Here is an 18,788-nt window from a genome sequence, read left to right on the forward strand (position 1 = left end):
GGCACACCCAGCCGAGCTCAGGGATCATCCTGGAGGGATTTGGTGTCATACGGGGTGTAGGGATCAAACCTGGGTTGGGCACATACAAGGTAAGCGCCCTCCCCGCTATCTTGTCCCGCTGGGCACCTCACCCACACCTTCTCCCAGGAGTGCGCTGCCCCACCCTGAGTGCTGAGGTGGGTCATTTCTGAACCTATTGGTGGTCAAGGTCCACAGCCTGGATCTTAACCCAGACATGAACAGCCTGCCCAGCCTCACCTTGGAATGCTCGCTGGTCCCCCGACCCGCTCCTGCCAAGGGAAGGTTGGAGAGAGCTAATACAAAGGAGCTCTTGGGTTTGGGTCAGGATTCATAGTCCAGTGGGAGGGAATTTGCCTTGCACACTTGGCCAAGTTCCATCCCCGGCACCCCTGCCAGCAGTAATTCCTGAGTGCAGAGCCAGGAGTAACCCCTAAACACCTCTGGATGCAACTACCCCCCCAGCAAAAAAAAAGGAGTTTTTTTTCTTTTGAGGTGGCTGCTCCCGTATGCTGCTGGGGGTCACTCCCAGCTGTGGGGGGCGGGGGTAGCACTTGGTGGTGCCCAGGGAGTGAATCTGGGCCCCTGGTGCAGCAAAACATTCACACTTGCCTTTTGAGTCATCTTCCCGGCCAGTAAAAGATTACTGACGTGTTTTTTTTTAAACAATGAGACGCTCGATTTGGAGGCAGGAGGAGAGGGAGGGGAGAGGAGGGTGGGCCAAAGCGTCTCGGACTAAACGATCACAAAAGGCTGAGACGGCTGGACCGGCTGGTGCTCTGGCTTCGCACGCAGGAGGCCCGGGTTGGATCCCTGAGCAGCGCCACGAATAAGCCCCAAGCACAAAGCTGGGAGGGGCCCCCGAGCACTGCCAGGCGTGGTCCCCATTTCCCCCCACATGAAAACTGCTCCCCAGGAACCCAGGCAGCCCAGGAGAGATCGGGAAAACCCCAGGTGGGCTTCAGGACCCAGAGAACCAGGTCTAGGAAGATTTGACTCAGGGGGGTGCGGTGCTGTGAATGCAGCCACCGACCCCAGTCCATATCCCACTTTGTGGCTCATCCGTCAGGCGGGTGTGTGTGTGTGGGTGAGGGTGGTGAGGCCAGCCTCACGCAAGGCTGAGTCAGGGCGTGCAAGGCTTTCCCTTCCTCCTTTACCGAGCCCGAGCCCAAGTCCTCTGGGGTGTGGGGAAGGGAGGGGATACAGGGTGAAGAATGACAGTAATTGCAGCTTCCACCACTGCATGCCAGACCCAGGGCTGAAAGAGGATTAGTGCCGTCCAGTACAGCCCAGCTGGTTCTGGCGACCTTCTTATGTGAGAGATGTGTGTGTGTGTGGGGGGGTGTTACACAGGAGATCCTGCTTTTGGGGGGGCTGGAGGTCACTCTGGGCGGTGTTCAGAGGCCACTCTATCCTCTGTACTTGGGAGTGACTTCTGGTGGTGCTCAGAGATCATACATGGCGCTGGGATTTGAACCCGGTTAGCCATGGAGTCATGGTAAATGCCTGAGCTCTGCCTGTCCAGGCCAGGAGAACCTTCAGCCACACCCCCCACACACACTCCGAGCACTGCTTGTGGACTCCCAAGTACGACTGGGAGTGACCCCCCAGCAACATCCAAAAGCACCTGAAGGTGGAGGAAGAAGCAGCTAGCTAGCTATCTGTGGACACAAGCTTGGGGATGGAGCTGGGTGCTGTCAATCAATTTCCCTCTTTGGTACCCATGAGCTAAGGATCAACTGTATTATTTCTGCCCCCGCCCCTGTGCCTTTTTTTTTCTTTTGCTGTGCCAGGGAATAAACACATAGAACCATGCAATTTTAAAAAAGCATTTAATTAATTAATTTATTTGGTTGGTTTTCAGGCTCTCCTGACCATAAGAGATGCCAGGGGTCTAACCTGGGTTAGTCGAGTGCAAGGCAAACGCCCTCCCCACTGGACCATCTGTCTGGCAGCTCACCTCTTTTGTTTGATTTGATTTTGGGTCACTCCCAGTGCATTGTTCAGGGATCTCAGTGGTGCCAGTGGACCCTCTGCTACCAGGAATGAAACCCAGGGTTCCCGCCTGCACCCCAGTCTGTGGATCTCTCTGCTCTCACCCTGCCACTATCTGTATCTGCAGTAGCATAATTTTTTAAATTTTATTATTTTTTATTTTATTTTTTCTTATTTTTTAAAATTTTTTAATTAGTGAGTCACAGTGAGGGTACAGTTACAGATTTAAACGTTTCGTGCTTGTTTTTCCCTCATGCTGCAGTAGCATAATTTTCCCATTTCCCCCAAAATGAAAAATGCTGTATCTGCAGTAGCACAGTTTCAACATGCAGCCCAAACAGTTACGAGTGGAAGAGTCTACATGCTTCCTTTCACACGGAAGCTTTAGAAACGGGGGTGCATTTTCCCAAAGTACACGTTCGCCTGGGTTCTGCTCGCTCAGATGAGCAAACAAGCTCCCCCCACCTCCTGCCACCCCTTGGCCAAGTGGCCCCAGCCAGCAAAACCTGCCAAGGCAGGTGGCCAGCGAGGTGACATGGCAGGTTAGGTCTTTGCCTTGTGAGCCCTTATAGGGTCCCCCTGAGCCCCACCAGGAGTGATCCCTGACCACAGAAACAGGAGAAGTAAGCCGGGAGAACTGTAGGGTGCGTCCCCCCAAAAGAAGAAAAAGAAAAAATTTCCAAGAGGGCAACCAATCTCAGTTAACAAAATATAAACACAGAAGGCTTAACCTGTAACAATACCTTAGTAATCTCTTTTCCTTCTTCTTTTAAATTTTTTTTTCTTTTTGGGTCACACCTGGCAATGCACAGGAGTTATTACTCCTGGCTCCTACACTCAGGAATTACTCCTGACAGTGCTCGGGGGATCATATGGGATGCTGGGAATCGAACCCAGGTCAGCCGCGTGCAAGGCAAATGCCCTACCTGCTGTGCTGCTGCTCCAGCCCCTAAATTATTTTTTAAATTATTTTTTAATGTAGGACTGATGCTATTTATTCAGTCACTGACTAAGTTGACTGAAGCAGGCAAACACTCCACACTTAGTAATCTTTTATACAAGGACTTAATGGCTCCTTGGTGAGATGCAATAATTTACACTAACCTTCTTCTACGGAAATGTTTTTTGATGATTCTGTTAGCAAATTATTGATAGTAGGCAATGTAACTATATAATATAAGTTATTGAGGGCCTGCTATGAGGACAGACTTAGGTCTGGCTGGGAAAAGTAGAGACAATGGTGAAGGAAGGTGTAATGGTGGTGGGACTGGTGTTGGAATATTGAATGTCTGTAACGAATCATCATGAACAACTTTATAAACCACAGTGTTTATATAAAGTACAAAAAGGAAGTTAAAAAAAAAGAAAAGAATTCAAAGAGAAAAAACTTCCAAGTCCTGAACCAGGGCTTCCCTTCAAATCAGAAGCAACTGGATAAAATACAAATGTAGGTGCCCCAGGGTCCAAGACTGCGTCGCCACCCAAAGATGGCATGGGTGGGGGATGGCTCTATTGGGCGGAAATCTCCAGATGGGGAATGACTGAGGGCAGGACCACACACAGCCGAGCCTCGCAGAGGCGTGAGCAGCAGAGGGAGATAAAAAGAGAAGCACTGGGGTGCTAAAGGCTCAGCATCTGCCAAGCTGCCCATGGCACGCTGTGTGGTAGAGCGTGGGGTACACCGGGCACAGATTGAACCAGGCAGCGAGAACAAAACAACCCTGGCCATACTGGATTGGGGGGGGGACGGGTGGGAAAGTTGTTCTTCTGTATTTCTTCTTTTGTTTGTTTTGGGGGCCACACCCAGCGGTGCTCAGGGATTGCTCCTGGTTCTGCGCTCAGGAATTACTCCTGAAAGTACTCAGGGGGCCCTGTGGGGTGTCGGGGATCGATTCCGGATCGGCTGCTTGCAAGACAAGCACCCTCCCTGCTGGACGATTGCTCTGGCTCCGGCCCTTCCCTATTTCTTCAGCCCAGGCTCACCGTGCAGTGGACAGCCTGAGTTCTCTTTCCCCTCCCTGCCCCCATGCCATCTCCATACATTTCTGGGTCACCCCACAAATGGGATGGAATGGTGCCTGCGGGTCAGACCCCAGCTCTCAGAGGAGAGACAGGCTAAGGGGGTGCTCCCCCTACAACTAGCGGGGGACCAGGCACGGAGTGGATAAAGGGACAAGTTGTATTAAGTGCAGAAATCGGCAAAGGAAATGGTAAGTACTAAAGGTGGTGATAGTGGGGCTGGAGTGATAGCACAGCGGATAGGGCATTTGCCTTGCATGCTGCCGACCCTGGTTTGATTCCCAGCATCCCATATGGTCCTCTGAGCACTGCCAGGGCTAATTCCTGAGTGCAGAGCCAGGAGTAACCCCTGTGCATCACCGGGTGTGATCCAAAAAGCAAAAATAAATAAACAAATAAAATAAAGGTGGTGATAGTGAGGAGTAAATTAAAAACTCAAGGAAATAATTACTATTAAGTACAATAGACAAAGGGACCATTACAAAGTATCACATGCAGTTAATAGACAAAATTGCTCTGTATTAAAATTTCTATTAATGGGACCGGAGCAATAGTACAGTGGGGAGGGTGTTTGCCTTGCACATGGATGACCTATATCAATCCCGGTATTCCAGCTGGTCCCCTGAGCACTGCCAGGAGTGAATCCTGATTGCAAATCCAGCAGTAACCCCTGAGCACCTCCAAGTGTGGCCCCCAAACCAACAAAAAACTGTTTTAATTGTTTAAATGTATTAATAGATAAGAAAGTGTATGTGGTGGGGGAGGGCACTCTGGCAGTACTCTGGACAACTCCTGGCTCTCTGCTGAGGGGCCACTCCTGACAAGGCGCAGGGGACCGTATGGGATGCCCAGGATAGAACCTGTGTCGGCCTCGTGCAAGATCAGCGTCCTCCCACTGTCCTATTGCCACTAGAGCCGTATTCTTCAGTAGCTAAGAAAGAGTATTCTGAGGCTGGAGCGATAGCACAGCGGGTAGGGTATTTACCTTGCACTCGGCTGACCCGGGTTCGATTCCCAGCATCCCATGTGGTCCCCCAAGCACCGCCAGGAGTAATTCCTGAGTGCAAAGCCAAGCCGGGAGTAACCCCTGTGCATCGCCAGTGTGACCCAAAATGCCAAAAAAAAAAAAAAAGGAAGAAAAGAAAGAAAGAATATTTCTTTATAGATAAAAAAGGATTAAAAGTAGACGCTGGTGCCAGGAAAGAGAGCTGCGCCTGTGAGCAGTGCTGCGCAGGATTCGTGGGTCTGGAGAGGGTGTCCCTGTGTTGGAGGTAGCGGTCGCACAACTAGCATGTGGCCACCAGGCCACAGCCATCACTTTGCTGCTGAAGACACTATTTGGACCCTGAGGAGTCACTAGGCCCCAGGCCACGGGACACTATGTCCTGGACAGGCCTGCAAGGGGTTCTGGGTTCCAGACAGCATCCTGTGCTGTGGTTGAGGGGAACGGGGCAGGCGGGGGTAGCACTGGCAGTGGACCCCGGAGAACTTGAGTCCGAAAGATGGACGGGCTGTCTCAGCGGCTCAGCCCGAGGCCCGGCCCCTGGCCAGAAGGCCCTGTCCCTTTGCAGGCGTCTCAAGGCCAGAGCAGAGGGCAAGAGAGTGCATTTGCCTTGCACATGGCCCAGCTGGGTCAGTCTCCACACCACACCACACAGGGTCTCCTGAGCACAGAGCCCAGAGTCAGCCCCGAGCACTGCTGGAGGTGCCCCCTCCCTCCCAAAAGAGTGAGATGCAAGCAAGCGCTAAACTGCAAACACGAGACAATTGTGTGGAGCTAAATTTTTTATTTCCATGGACGATTAGCCCACGGGCAGAAAGACACAGCTCTAAAACCTGTGCCTGGGTCTGCATGCAGGAGGCCTGTGGTCTACCCCCAGGATCCATTTGGTTCCAAAGCACTACTGTGGGATACCCCCTGAGCACTGAATCAGGAATATCCCTGAGCACGGATCCAGGAGTAGCCCCGAGACTGATCTAGGAGTATCCTGAGTACTCAGCCAAGAGTAGCTTATGAGGGACTGGAATGATAGCATAGCAGGTAGGGCTTGCACATGGCTGACCCAGGTTCGATTCCCAGCATCCTATATGGTCCCCTGAGCACCGCCAGGGAGTAATTCCTGAGTGCAGAGCCAGGAGTAACCCCTGTGCATCGCCAGGTATGACCCAAAAAGCAAAAAAAAAAAAAGAGTAGCTTATGAGCATTAGGCCAGGAGTAGCTTGTGAGCACTGAGCCTGGTGTATCCCTGAGCACTAATCCAGGAGTAGCCCCTGCGCACCACAGAGTGTGACTCCAAATCAAAATCAAACAAGCAAAAATTTCTGTGCCACCCCTCAGATAATGGACAGGGTGTCTAATGGTGAAAATGTCCTATGTTTGGAGGAGTTAAATATCCAGGCAACTGAGGCACGGCAGGTGGAGACAGAGGCTCCAAGGAGTGTGTCTGTGGCATTGCCTGCGACAACCAGTCATTTTTATTTTCTTCCTTTTGCTTTGTTTTGTTTGGGATCCGTACCCAGTGGTGCTCAGGACTGACTCCTGGCTCTGTTGCTCATGGGTCAATCCTGGCGGGCTCAGGGGACCCTCTCTGGTGCCAGGGACCAAACCTGGGCTGGCTGCATGCAAGACTAGCACCCTCCCTGCTGTACTGTCGCTCTGACACTTCAAGTCTTCTCTTGAGTCCTCAGGCTCTTGGGAGAAGCTGGGTCAGACGTCTCCTGCATTTGGAATGTCAGAAGGGGAGCCATTCCCCCACTTTTCCTGGGGTTACTGGAGCAGGTCAGGCTCAGTCTTTGAAATCTGAGGAGGGCTGAGGAGTGGATGCCCCTGGTGGGGCAGTGCCCTGAGTTCTGGCGTGAGGGGTCAGGAGAGTCGGATTGAGGAGGAAGTGGGGGTGAAAGTCCAGGGGCAGAAGACTGGGGTGCAGTCCTGGGGTCTCCAGGCCAAGCACAGAACCTTGTAGAAGGTGAGGTAGGTCTTGGGACTTCCTCCCAGCTGCAACTCTTCATTGAGTTTCTCTGCCGGGGGTTTTTAATCAGCTCCACTGTCACCTGCCTTCCTGGGTGCCCCAGTCCAGTGGCTGCCAGGCTCCGGGGTGGCGTGGGCACAGAAAGAATGTGATGCAGAGAACTCCGGATGTCACCCAGGGGCAAACTGGATTGGCCAGGTGGGGAGAGAAGGTGCTAGCACCTTCTAATATGAAGCATGGGAAGCCAGCCAAGCAGCAAAGCGGGGGACACAGGGACCTGCCCGGCCTGAAGGTGCCCACGTGGCACCGGCTTTTGGGGGTGATTGAGGAAAAGCCGACATTGAGCCAGAGGTGGTACTAGCGCCAGTGCCCTCTGGGACAATGGCGGGAGTGGGGGGCAGGGCGAGGCCAGATGCCAGCCCTGCGTGTAGCCTTCGTAACTGGTTTGTCTCAGCAGAGGCCACAACAGCCCAGCACTGAGCCCCGCAGACTGGCCTGTGATGACACGCGACATCATGGTCGGGGATCCTCTCTTGGGGCTTGGGGCTGGGGAAACATTCAAGGCCAGGTGGGGGGTTCTAAGGCGCCCAGAGCCAAGAAGCTCCGAGGCCAGCGGGGACAAGGAGCCCTTGAACTTTCATCTTTCACTCACCCCACAAGCTGCCACTCACTCATCCACTTTGATTCATTCGTCCACACCTCTGCTCGTTCAGAACTTCGTTCATTCATTTGTACTTCATTCATCCACACCTTCATGCATCCACACCCTCATCTAAACCTTCATTCATCCACACCTTCATTTATTCACTCCTTCATTCATCCACACCTTCATTCATACCTTCATTCGTTCACACCCTCATTCATTCACACCTTCATTTATACACACCTTCATTGATCCTCACCTTCATTCATTCATACCCCCATTCATTCACACCTTCATTCACACCTTCATTCCCGCCTTCATTGATCCACGCCTTCACTAATTCATATATTCACTAATGCATCCCCACCTTCATTCATTTATCGACACCTTCACTCACACCCTACCTCATTCCCACCTTCATTCATTATTCCTTCACTCATACATTCCATCAAATGATGGTTGTATTTTAATTTTTTTAATTAATTTATTTTTTATTTTATTGAATCACCGTGAGATAGTTACAAGCTTTCATGTTTGGGTTTTATTCTCACAATGATCAAACACCCATCCCTCCACCAGTGCATATTCCCCACCAACGATATCCCGGGTATACCCCCCTTCCCCACCCTCCCCCTGCCCCCATGGCAGACAATATTCCCCATATTCTCTCTCTACTTTGGGGCATTATGGCTTGCAACTCAGACACTGAGAAGTCATCATGTTTGTTCTATTATCCACTTTCGGCATGATGGTTGTACTCGGCGATTCTCCAGCGTCCCGGCGCGAGGGACTGGCCATGACCTCTTACTGAGAGGTCCTTAGCACCCAGGGGATGGGAGGACAGGACGCTTCATATTTATTAGCCGGCTGGCTATTTAGGGAAGGGCATAAGCGATCTGCAAGTGCTAGAGGAGGAACCAGGTCCCTGAGATGTCAATCAGCCTGGTAACACCCCCCGAGCTCCCGCCCACTGGGCTAACTCTGCCCGGCAATTGGTGACGTCACAGACCCGCGTTCGACCAATGAGGGGACAGCTCTCCCGGAGCGGAGCTGCGGGGATCCGGGGAGGTTGACAGCGCGGCGAGCCGGCTAGCCCCTGCAGCTCCGCGGCTGTCCCTGCGCAAGTAACAGTGGTGGTTTCAGTTCAGATTTACTTCATGCGAATATGCGCCAGTCTCTATCGTAATCGACTTTTCCTCGATTCCCGTTCCCCCTGATTGCTGCTGTTGATTTGGGGGGCTGAGACGTGCTGCATTGCAGGCGGTGCCTGGGGCTGAGCCAGGCCTTCAGCGTAGCACAGCGAGGAAGGCGCTGGCTTTGCATGCGGTAACGAGGGTTATTGATCCCTGGCACCCCATAGGGTCCCCTGTGCACCGCCAGGAGTTATCTCTGAGTGTAGAGCCAGGAGAAAACCCTGAGCATCGCCAGGTGTGACCCCAAAACAAACAATTTAAAAAAAATCCACTCTCAGCCCTCTGAGCCTCCCCTCCAGCCCAGCTTTCCCTGTTTGGGGGTTGGCTTGGTTTTTGGTGGGGTCACGCTCAGCGGAGCCCAGGCAGTATCAGGGCTGGAACAGCGGCGTGCATGGCACCCATCTCTCACGGTGCTAAGATTCAAGCATGTATTTCCGTATATATTGCTCACTCCTTGCCAAGCACACAGTTCTTTTTCTTTTAGTTTTGGGGTCACACCTGGCAATACTCAGTACTGCTAGCTCTGTGCTCAGGGATCAATTCTGGTGTGCTCCGGAGAGTAAGATTGGGGGGCTCAAACCCAGGCTGGCCACGCAAGGCAAACACCCTCCCAGCTGTACTGTTGCTCTGGCCCCCCTCCAGGCACACAGTCCTAAGAATGTTTTATGGGGAGCCAGAGCAATAGTGCAGAAGGAAGGGCATTTGCCTTGCACATGGCCAACCCGGGTTCGATCCCTGGCATCCCATACAGTCCCTTGGGCATCGTCAGGTATGACCCAAAAAAGCCGAGAGAGAGAGAGAGAGAGAGAGAGAGAGAGAGAGAAAGAGAGAAAGAGAGAGAGAGAGAAAGAGAGAGAGAAAGAGAGAGAGAGAAAGAAAGAGAAAGAGAGAGAGAATAGTTTTATGGTTTCAAATCAGTCCCCAGAGATAACAATTATTATCAGCTCTATTTTATGGGTGGTAAACTAAGACACAGGGCCAGAGAGATAGTACATGAGTTAAGGCATGTGGTAAACTAAGGCACAGGGCCAGAGAGATAGTACATGAGTTAAGGCATGTGCCTTGGATGCAGCCAACCCTGGTTTCATCCCTGGCACAGCAAGGTCCCCAACCATCACCAGGGACAGCCCTGAAGACCCCACTTCACTGCCAAGTGGGCCAGCTAATCCCCATTGTTTGCACTTAACCGCCAGAAGGACCCCCAGGCCTCTTGAGCACTGCTTAGGAGACCCCTCCTTTTTTTTTCTTTTTTTCTTTTTGGGCCACACCTGGCGATGCACAGGGGTTACTCCTGGCTCTGCACTCAGGAATTACTCCTGGCGGTGCTCAGGGGACCATATGGGATGCTGGGAATCGAACCCAGGTCGGCCGCATGCAAGGCAAACGCCCTACCTGCTGTGCTATTGCTCCAGCCCCCGAGACCCCTCCATTTTATTTTGTTTTGGGGCCACACCCAGCGGTGCTCAGGGTTTACACCTGGTGGGGCTCGGGAAACCATATGGGATGTCAGGGATGAAACCCGGTTGGCTGAGTGCAAAGCAAATGCCCTACCCACTGTACCCTCTCTCTGCCCCCCCCAATTTCTTTCTTTTTTTTTTTTTTGCTTTTTGGGTCATACCTGGCAATGCACAGGGGTTACTCCTGGCTCTGCACTCAGGAATCACCCCTGGCGGTGCTCAGGGGACCACATGGGATGCTGGGAATCGAACCCGTCGGCCGCATGCAAGGCAAATGCCCTACCCATTGTGCTATTGCTCCAGCCCCCATCCCCAATTTCTTTTTAACCAAGAATGGGCTCTTGCCTTGCACGCAGTGGCTGAGAATCAAGCCAGAGTCAGCCACACGCAAAGCAAAGTAACCCCCCCAAAAAATATAAAAAATAAAGGAAAAAGAAAACCTTGACCATTCCCACCTCCCCAGCACCAGTCTAGGTCAGGTAGCTGGTCCCTGCCCCAGGGTGAGTGAGGGATGGGTCAGTTCATTTGTTCCTTTATTTGGGGTCTCAGTGCTATGGGGAGCACTCAGATCAAAATGGGTTCTTTGGCCTTGCAAGGCGTGTGCTTGGGCTCTCTCTGCACCCCGGCCCCCATTTGTAAAATGGGAGTGTTGGTCAGCATCCTTCCTTGGGTGGGGGCATGGTGAAGACTGACTATGGAAAATGCTCCTTTGGCAGCTGTGACACTCCCATTGTTGGTTGCTGTGTGTCTTGAAGCAAGTTACTCAACCTCTCTGTGCATGCGGATGCTCTCCCTCATTGCCTCTCGAATGATGAGGGTCTGCAGCAGTGGAGAGGAAGTTCCTTCTAGGCCCGCCAGTGGGGACCCTCTGCGGCCACTTGCCTCCATGTGTCTAGGCACTTGGGGAGGTGCTCAGATGCAGCCGCAGGCCGCCAGGGCCTCTGTCCTTCCCTCCCCCAGCTTGGCTCATTGTGACTCCTCCTCCATCCACAGGCAGCAGCTGTCTGGCGAGTATTTCCGGTACAAGGGGGTCCTCTTCCCCATGGGTTTGTACTCACCCGAGAGCATCAACTTTGTCGAGAATGAGCTGGACGTGCGGGACGATGATATCTTCATCCTCACCTACCCCAAGTCAGGTACCGTGGGAGGGCCGGGCATACGTGCACACATGTGCGCATGTCCATGGGTGTAGAGAGCTTGCGTGCATGTGTGCATGTGTGTGAGTGTGCGTGAGTGTGCATGTGTAGAGTGTGTGCATTGTGTAGTGTTGCGTTTGTGCATGTGTGTGAGTGTATGCTTGTGTGGGGGCTGGAGTGATAGCACAGCAGGTAGGGCATTTGCCTTGCAAATGGCTGACCCGGGTTCGATTCCCAGCATCCCATATGGTCCCCTGAGCACCGCCAGGAGTGATTCCTGAGTGCAGAGCCAGGAGTAACCCCTGTGCATTGCCGGGTGTGACCCAAAAAAAAAAAGAGTGTATGCTTGTGTATATGCATAGTGAGTTATGTGTGTTGTGTGTGCATGCATGTGTGTGTAGCGTGAGTGTGTAGTGTGTGCATACCGTGTTGTGTGTAGAGTGTGTAGCATGTGTGTGTAGTGAGAGTGTGGAGTGAGTATGTATGTGTGCGTGTGGAGTGTGTGCATGTGTGTGTGAAAGTGTGTATGTGTGTGCTGTGTTTATAGAGACATAGGGTGAAGCGATAGTACAGTGGGGAGCATACTTGCTTTGCAAGCAGCTGACTGGCGTGATCCCTGAGCACAGAGCCCTGAGCACTGCCAAGTATGACCTCAAATCAATCAACCATCTACAAGCCTTCAAAGCATGAATGAGTCACTGATACAGATCCAACAGTCCCCCCAACACACACACACACACACACACACACACACACACACACACACACAGAGCGGCTCTTCATACAAATTATACCTTAGCCCTGAAAGCGGGCCAAAGACGAGAACTGTGATCTTTCATGCATGCATTTTTTCTTTTTTTTTTTTGCTTTTCGGGTCACACCTGGCAGTGCACAGGGGTTACTCCTGGCTCTGCACTCAGGAATTACTCCTGGCAGTGTTCAGGGACCATATAGGATGCTGGGAATCAAACCCGGGTCGGCCACGTGCAAGGCAAACGCCCTACCCGCTGTGCTATTGCTCTAGCCCCAATGCGTGTATTTTTTTGAGTGCGCTGGGCATGCAGAGATACACTCGGCCTCGAGTCCACTCCTGGGCCCCCAGTACTCCATCTGGTCATTCCGACATGGCGGCATCCCAGGGGCTGGACCCACAGTTTATTTCTGATTCCAGTCAATTACTTTTTTTAAATTTTTTATTCTTTTTCTCCAGTCAACTCCTAAGAGTGAGGGGGGGAGGGGAGGGCAGCTGGGAAGTGCCAGGCCTCCTGGCAGGGGCCCACACGGAGCATCATCGTTGGAGGGATGGGAGGAAAGTAGCATCCTGGCCTCGGGGAGCGCACACCAACAGTCTTGGCCATAGGAGGGGGGCTCCCCTGCATTTGCTCATGATGAGTGGGTGGGACCCCGGGCCAGTCTCCCCCATAGCCCACTTCCCAGCTTGGCATTCTGATGAGCAACTTGGGATTTTGTTTTGTTTTGTTTTGAAGTTTTGTAGTCACACCTGGCAATGATCAGGGGTTACTCCCGGCAGTGCTCAGGGGACCCTATTGAACTCTGGGGTTTGAACCCAGGTCAGCTGCATGCAGGAAGATGGTACCGGGAGGCCCGCTGTAATATCACTCAGGCCCCTCCGTTTCTCTTTGTGACCGAGCTTCCTATTCTGACAATATGCGGACAATCGACAGTCTCTTCCCCTGCCAGGCGCCCCTCAGCTGGGCTCCGTGAGCACTGACCAGCCCCAATTCCCCGTCCCCCCAACACACACAGGCACCCACTGGATGATCGAGATCCTCAGCTTGATCCTGAAAGATGGGGACCCTTCCTGGATCCGCTCTGTGCCCATCTGGGATCGGGCCCCCTGGTGTGAGGTTATCCAGATGATGTCCAAGTGCCACAACCTCCCCTCCCCACGCCTCCTGAGCTCCCACCTCCCCATCCAGCTCTTCACAAAGGCCTTCTTCAAGTCCAAGGCTAAGGTACCGCTGGGCAGGCAGGGAGGAGTGGGGTGACCCGCGTGGACAGAGGGATAGACAGGTGGGCTGGGGGTGGATGGGCAGATGAGTATGGATGGGTGGGTGGGTGGATGGTGGATGCATCATGAGAGGAAGAAGGGAAGAAAGGAAGGAAGGAAGGAAGGAAGGAAGGAAGGAAGGAAGGAAGGAAGGAAGGAAGGAAGGAAGGAAGGAAAGAGGGAAGAAAGGAGGAGGAAACGGGGGAAATAAAGGGGGAAAGGGGAAAGGATGGTAGGAAGGAGGGACGGAAAGAAGGGGAGGGAGGAAGGAAGGAAGGAAGGAAGGAAGGAAGGAAGGAAGGAAGGAAGGAAGGAAGGAAGGAAGGAAGGAAGGAAGGAAGGAAGGAAGGAAGGAAGGAAGGAAGGAAGGAAGGGAAGGGAAGGGAGGGAGGGAGGGAGGGAGGGAGGGAGGGAGGGAGGGAGAGAGGGAGAGAGGGAGGGAGGAAGGAATGTAGGAAGGAAGAAAGGAAGGAAAGTTTCAGTTCACGTTTACTAAGCACCTACTAAACCTGGCCTGGCTCTAAACTCATGACTCAGCCAACGCATGAAAATGCCTGTCCTCTGTCAAAGCAATGGAAAGTGGGTAGGGGCTTACCTTGCCCCTGGGTTCCATCCCTGGCTTCCCATATGGTCCCCTCAGTAATTCCAGGAATGATTCCTGAGCACAGAGCCAGGAGGAATCAACCCTGAGCACTACCTACCGGTTGTGCCCCCCACACACCAAAAAGAGAAAAGAAAAAAAAGAAATAGAAATGCCTGTTTGTGTACTCAGGTTCTCAAGGGGAACAGACAAGATAATTAGACAAATATTTCATGTGTCCAGAGTGAAAAATGCACATCAGGAAGGGCTGGGAAAGAGTTGCCGAATGGTTGGGGAGTTACAAGACCTGGGTGGTGAAGAAGGACCCAGGGGTGGGAAGATACACATCTGGAAGAGCAGGTGAAAAGGTCCTGAGGCCAGAGCCTGAGGCGACCCACAAGGAGGCCTAACTGGCCGGAACCAAGTGAACAAGAGCAAGAGGAGTGGAGACAAGGGCGGAAAAGTAATAGGGTCCGAAGGCTGCACGCACTGCTGTGGACACGCGTTTTATTCTCTGAGGTGCCCAGCGCTGCTGGGAGCTGAGAGGCAAGCGTGGCTGTGAGCTCACTGGCGCCCTCTGGTGGCGAGGTGGGACAGAGCCCCAGGGTGCAGCAGGGACCCCTCCAAATACTATCCAGGTGGGAAATCACCCAGGTGGACCCCACTTGCAAGGCTGAGTGTCCCCGTGACTGGCCTGATGGGGGGTGTGGGGGACAGTGCCTGTGGCCAGATCAGAACATCTCCGATGCACAGGGTGGGAGTGGTTATGGACTGTAACACCGCTGACCAAATTGAAGCTAAGGAAAGGGGCCTCAAGGCTGGGGGTTTTAGAAGGACCCTTGGAGGCCACGTGGCTGTAGAGACCGGGAAGGAGGCTGGGATGGAGGTGGTGAGAATGGGGAGGCAGAGCCGGCTTCTATTCTTTCTAAGTCTATAGCTCTGGCCTTGATAAGCTCTAGCCTGAACCCCACATCTTCCTCCTCTGCTCTTTATCTCTCAAAGCCAAAATAGCCCTGCTCCAGAAACGTTCCTTCCTTCTTCCTAGAACGTGGTTGGATTAAGGGACAGATCTGAGCTGCCCCCGCTGGGGATGTGGTGGACCCCCTAAATCCTCCCAACTGCAGGGCCAAGAGAGAGGGCCTCCAGGGCATGTGTCCCAGGAGGTGGATGCTGTGTTGGAGGATGACACCCTCACACCTTCTCCCACCCCCCTAGGCAATCTACGTGGGCAGGAACCCCCGGGACGTGCTGGTTTCTCTCTACCATTACTACAAGATTGCTGGGCACTTGAAGGACCCAGGCAGCCCGGACCAGTTTCTGCAGAACTTCCTCAAAGGCGAAGGTGAGGGCCCGGGCAAAGCATCTTGCGGGGGTGGGGGGCGCTGCTCCTGTACCTCCACTCCAGGAAGAGAGACTGAGGAGGGGGCCGGAGGAGAGAGAGAGGCAGAGTTGGAGGGTCTTAGAGAGCTGTGGTGCGGGTAGGCAGGGGCAGAGAGAAGCTAAAGGACAGTGAGAGACGGCAGAGACATGGGGACAGACAAAGAAAGGCCCAAAGAGGTGAGAGGGCTGGAAGGACAGGACAGCAGGGAGGGCACTTGCCTTGCATGGCCTACCAGGGTTCAATCCCTGGCATCCCATACAACCCACCGAACACTGCCAGGAGGGAGTCCTGAGCATCACTAAGTGTGTCCACAAAACAGAGCAAAAGGGCTGGAGCGATAGCACAGCAGGTAGGGCGTTTGCCTTGCACGTGGCCGACCCGGGTTCTATTCCCAGCATCCCATTTGGTCCCCTAAGCACTGCCAGGAGAGATTCCTGAGTGCATGAGCCAGGAGTAACCCCTGTGCATCACCAGATGTGACCCAAAAAGAAAAACAAACACACCAATAAGTAAGTAAATAAATAAATAATAAAAACAATAGCACAGTGGGTAGGGCATTTGCCTTGCACGCGGCCAACCTGGGTTCGATTCCCAGCATCCCATATGGTCCCCCAAACACCGCCAGGAGTAATTCCTGAGTGCAGAGCCAGGAGTAACCCCTGTGCATTGTCGGGTGTGATCCAAAAAGGAGGAAAAAAAAGAAAAACAAAGCAAAATACCTATAAACCAGGCAAAGATGGTAGGAAGAGATGGGGTGGGAGCATGTGCATCTCTGTGGGTCCAGGAAGTACTTGAGCAATGGGACGAGGTGGAGAGGAAGTAGGCCACAAGAGAGACACAGAGACAAAACGACAGAGGTGGGGAGATAGAGAGAGGAAGAAGAAAAGTGCTTGCCATAGAGGCAGGTGTGTGGGTGAGGGGTAGGGGTGGCTGGAGGGATACAGGGACACTGGTGGTGGAAAATGTACACCAAAGGTAGAGGATGGGTGTTGGTTGGAACATTGTATAACAAAACCTGATCATGAAAGCTTTGTAACTATGTATCTCCTGGTGATCAATTAAAAAAATTTTTTTTCTAATTTTTGCTTTTTGGGGTCACACCTGGTGATGCACAGGGGTTACTCCTGGCTCAGCACTCAGGAATTACTCCTGGTGGTGCTCAGGGGACCATATGGGATGCTGGGAATCAAACCTAGGTCGGCCGCGTGCAGGGCAAACGCCCTACCCGCTGTGCTATCGCTCCAGCCCCCTCAATTAAAAAAAAATTTTTTTTTTTTGCTTTTCGGGTCACACCCAGCGATGCACAGGGGTCATTTCTGGATCTGCACTCAGGAATTACTCCTGGCGGTGCTGGGGGACCATATGGGATGCTGGGAATCGAACCCAGGTCAATCACTTGCAAGGCAAACGCCCTACCTGCTGTGCTATCACTCCAGCCCCCTAAAAACATTTTTTTTTCTTAAAGAGAGAGACAAGGAGACACAGGGCCAGGTGGGGGTGGCGGGACAGATAGAGACAGAGACGAAGCCAGAAATACAGTGGGGGACACTGAGAGGTCAGGCCTGGGAGTGTGGGGGTGCACAGCCCCTCTGCACCCCCTGCTGGCCCTCACCTCGCCTGTCTTCTGCCCGCAGTGCAGTTCGGCTCCTGGTTCGACCACATTAAAGGCTGGATTCGGATGCGGGGCAAAGAGAACTTCCTGTTCATCACCTATGAGGAGCTGAAACAGGTGAGGACCTCCCACTCGCTTGGGCCCAGTGTGGCATCCCCCCACAGGCCCTCTGCCACAGCAGGACAAAGGCCCCGGCCTGAGTTAAGCCCATGGGAGGTGGGTCCAAGGCCAACTCTACCAACCAGTCGGGCAGAGGTGCTGGGAGTCAGGAAAAGGGGTACCCCTGGGTTTTTCTCTGGGTTTTTGCTGGCTTTTCCCTGGGCAGGCAGGAGCCAAAGGGAGCTCAGAGCAGAGAAGCCCTAAGGATGAGGCAGTCCCTGGAGGAGGGAGGTTTCGGCAGGCCAGGGAGGGTGAGAGCAAACAGCCAGCGGTAGTCCAGAGAGGATAGCATTTGTCTTGCATGTGGCAAACCCAGGTTCAAACCCCGGCATCCCATAGGGACTCCCGAGCATCACCAGGAGTAATTCCTGAGTGCGGAGCCAGGAATAATAACTCCTGAGCATTGCCGTGTGTGATTCCCACAAAAAAAGGAAAGAAACAAAGAAAGCAAACAGTCCAGATCTGGACCCCACCAGGAAGGAGAGAGGATATGTGGCTCGGGAGAGTGGGGGCAGCCTTCCTTGTCTGAGCAGTCACTGGGGGCTCCCTGGAAGAAGGGGCAAAAGGTTTTGAGGGGGAAGAGGAGGAAGACATGGTCCTTGTAGCTGGAACCTTGTAGAGTGGCTGTTTTAAGTTCCCCAGGACAACCCACCCAGGAAATTCTCTTTGGACAGAAAGATCCAGCAAAGGTCTTACTTAGCCTCACCCATCCCCCGCTGCTTTCCCATCCGGCTTTATTCTCCAAACCCCAAAACTGGGCCAGGCGGCCTGGCGGCGCCTCTGGGCTGCCCCTGGGTGAGAGCAGGCACCAGTGCACTCGCATTTCTGGGACATGGCAGTGGTTTGAGAGGATGAGGGCCCGGGAGTTATGAAACCAAGAATAACCTGGAAATTGGGGCCAAGGGGCTGGCAGGACGCGGCAGAGGGAGAGATGTTGGACTTCGGAGGTGTGTCTTTCCATCTCTCGGACTCTGCTGACAGAACAGTGCTTCTCCCCGAGGCTGCGGACAAATTGGGGCCACTGGACCCATGGGGCAGGAGCACTGTGACAGGAGCAAGTGCTATCTCGAGGGACGCCACATTTGAGCTGCCTCTGGTGGCAGGGAAGGGAGGTGGAAGGGGTGTGAGACACATAGGGCGGGCAGAGAGGGTCACTGTCACTGTCACTGTCATCCCGTTGTATCATCGATTTGTTCGAGCGGGCACCAGTAACATCTCTCAATGTGAGACTTATTGTTACTGTTTTTGGCATATCCAATACACCACAGGTAGCTTGCCAGGCTCTGCTGTGCGGGCGCAATACTCTCGGTAGCTTGCTGGGCTCTCCGAGAGGGGCGGAGGAATCGAACACGGGTCGGCTGTATGAAAGGCGAACGCCCTACCACTGTGCTATCTCAGGGAGGGTAGGCCAGGGTAAAAAGGAGAGGTGTCCACCCTGTCTCAGCCCAGGACGTGGGGGCGTTCACTACAGGGCCGAGTGGGTCGGGGCCAGGTGTGTGATGGGAGGCAGTGAGCCTGGAAGGCGGGTATGGGCGGGGAGGGACCGGCCAGACCAGAGGCGGGGCCTGGGGGATGAAGTGGGGAAGGAGAGGGGGGGTGTGATGACAGGGTGGGG

The 18,788-nt window shown here is 53.4% G+C and overlaps 1 protein-coding gene across 1 annotated transcript in view; it reads left to right on the forward strand.

Moving 5' to 3' along the window:
* Positions 1–18,788, forward strand: part of SULT2B1 (sulfotransferase family 2B member 1) — a 60,669-nt gene that overhangs the window by 39,297 nt on the left and 2,584 nt on the right. The window contains exons 3-6 of the mRNA XM_004619725.2: positions 11,288–11,430; positions 13,198–13,406; positions 15,237–15,363; positions 17,037–17,131. Coding sequence (XP_004619782.1) covers positions 11,288–11,430; positions 13,198–13,406; positions 15,237–15,363; positions 17,037–17,131 — 574 coding nt within the window. The remainder of the gene's footprint in view (positions 1–11,287; positions 11,431–13,197; positions 13,407–15,236; positions 15,364–17,036; positions 17,132–18,788) is intronic.

Source organism: Sorex araneus, chromosome 8 (assembly GCF_027595985.1).
Source record: "Sorex araneus isolate mSorAra2 chromosome 8, mSorAra2.pri, whole genome shotgun sequence".
In the NCBI taxonomy this organism is placed as follows: Eukaryota; Metazoa; Chordata; class Mammalia; order Eulipotyphla; family Soricidae; genus Sorex; species Sorex araneus.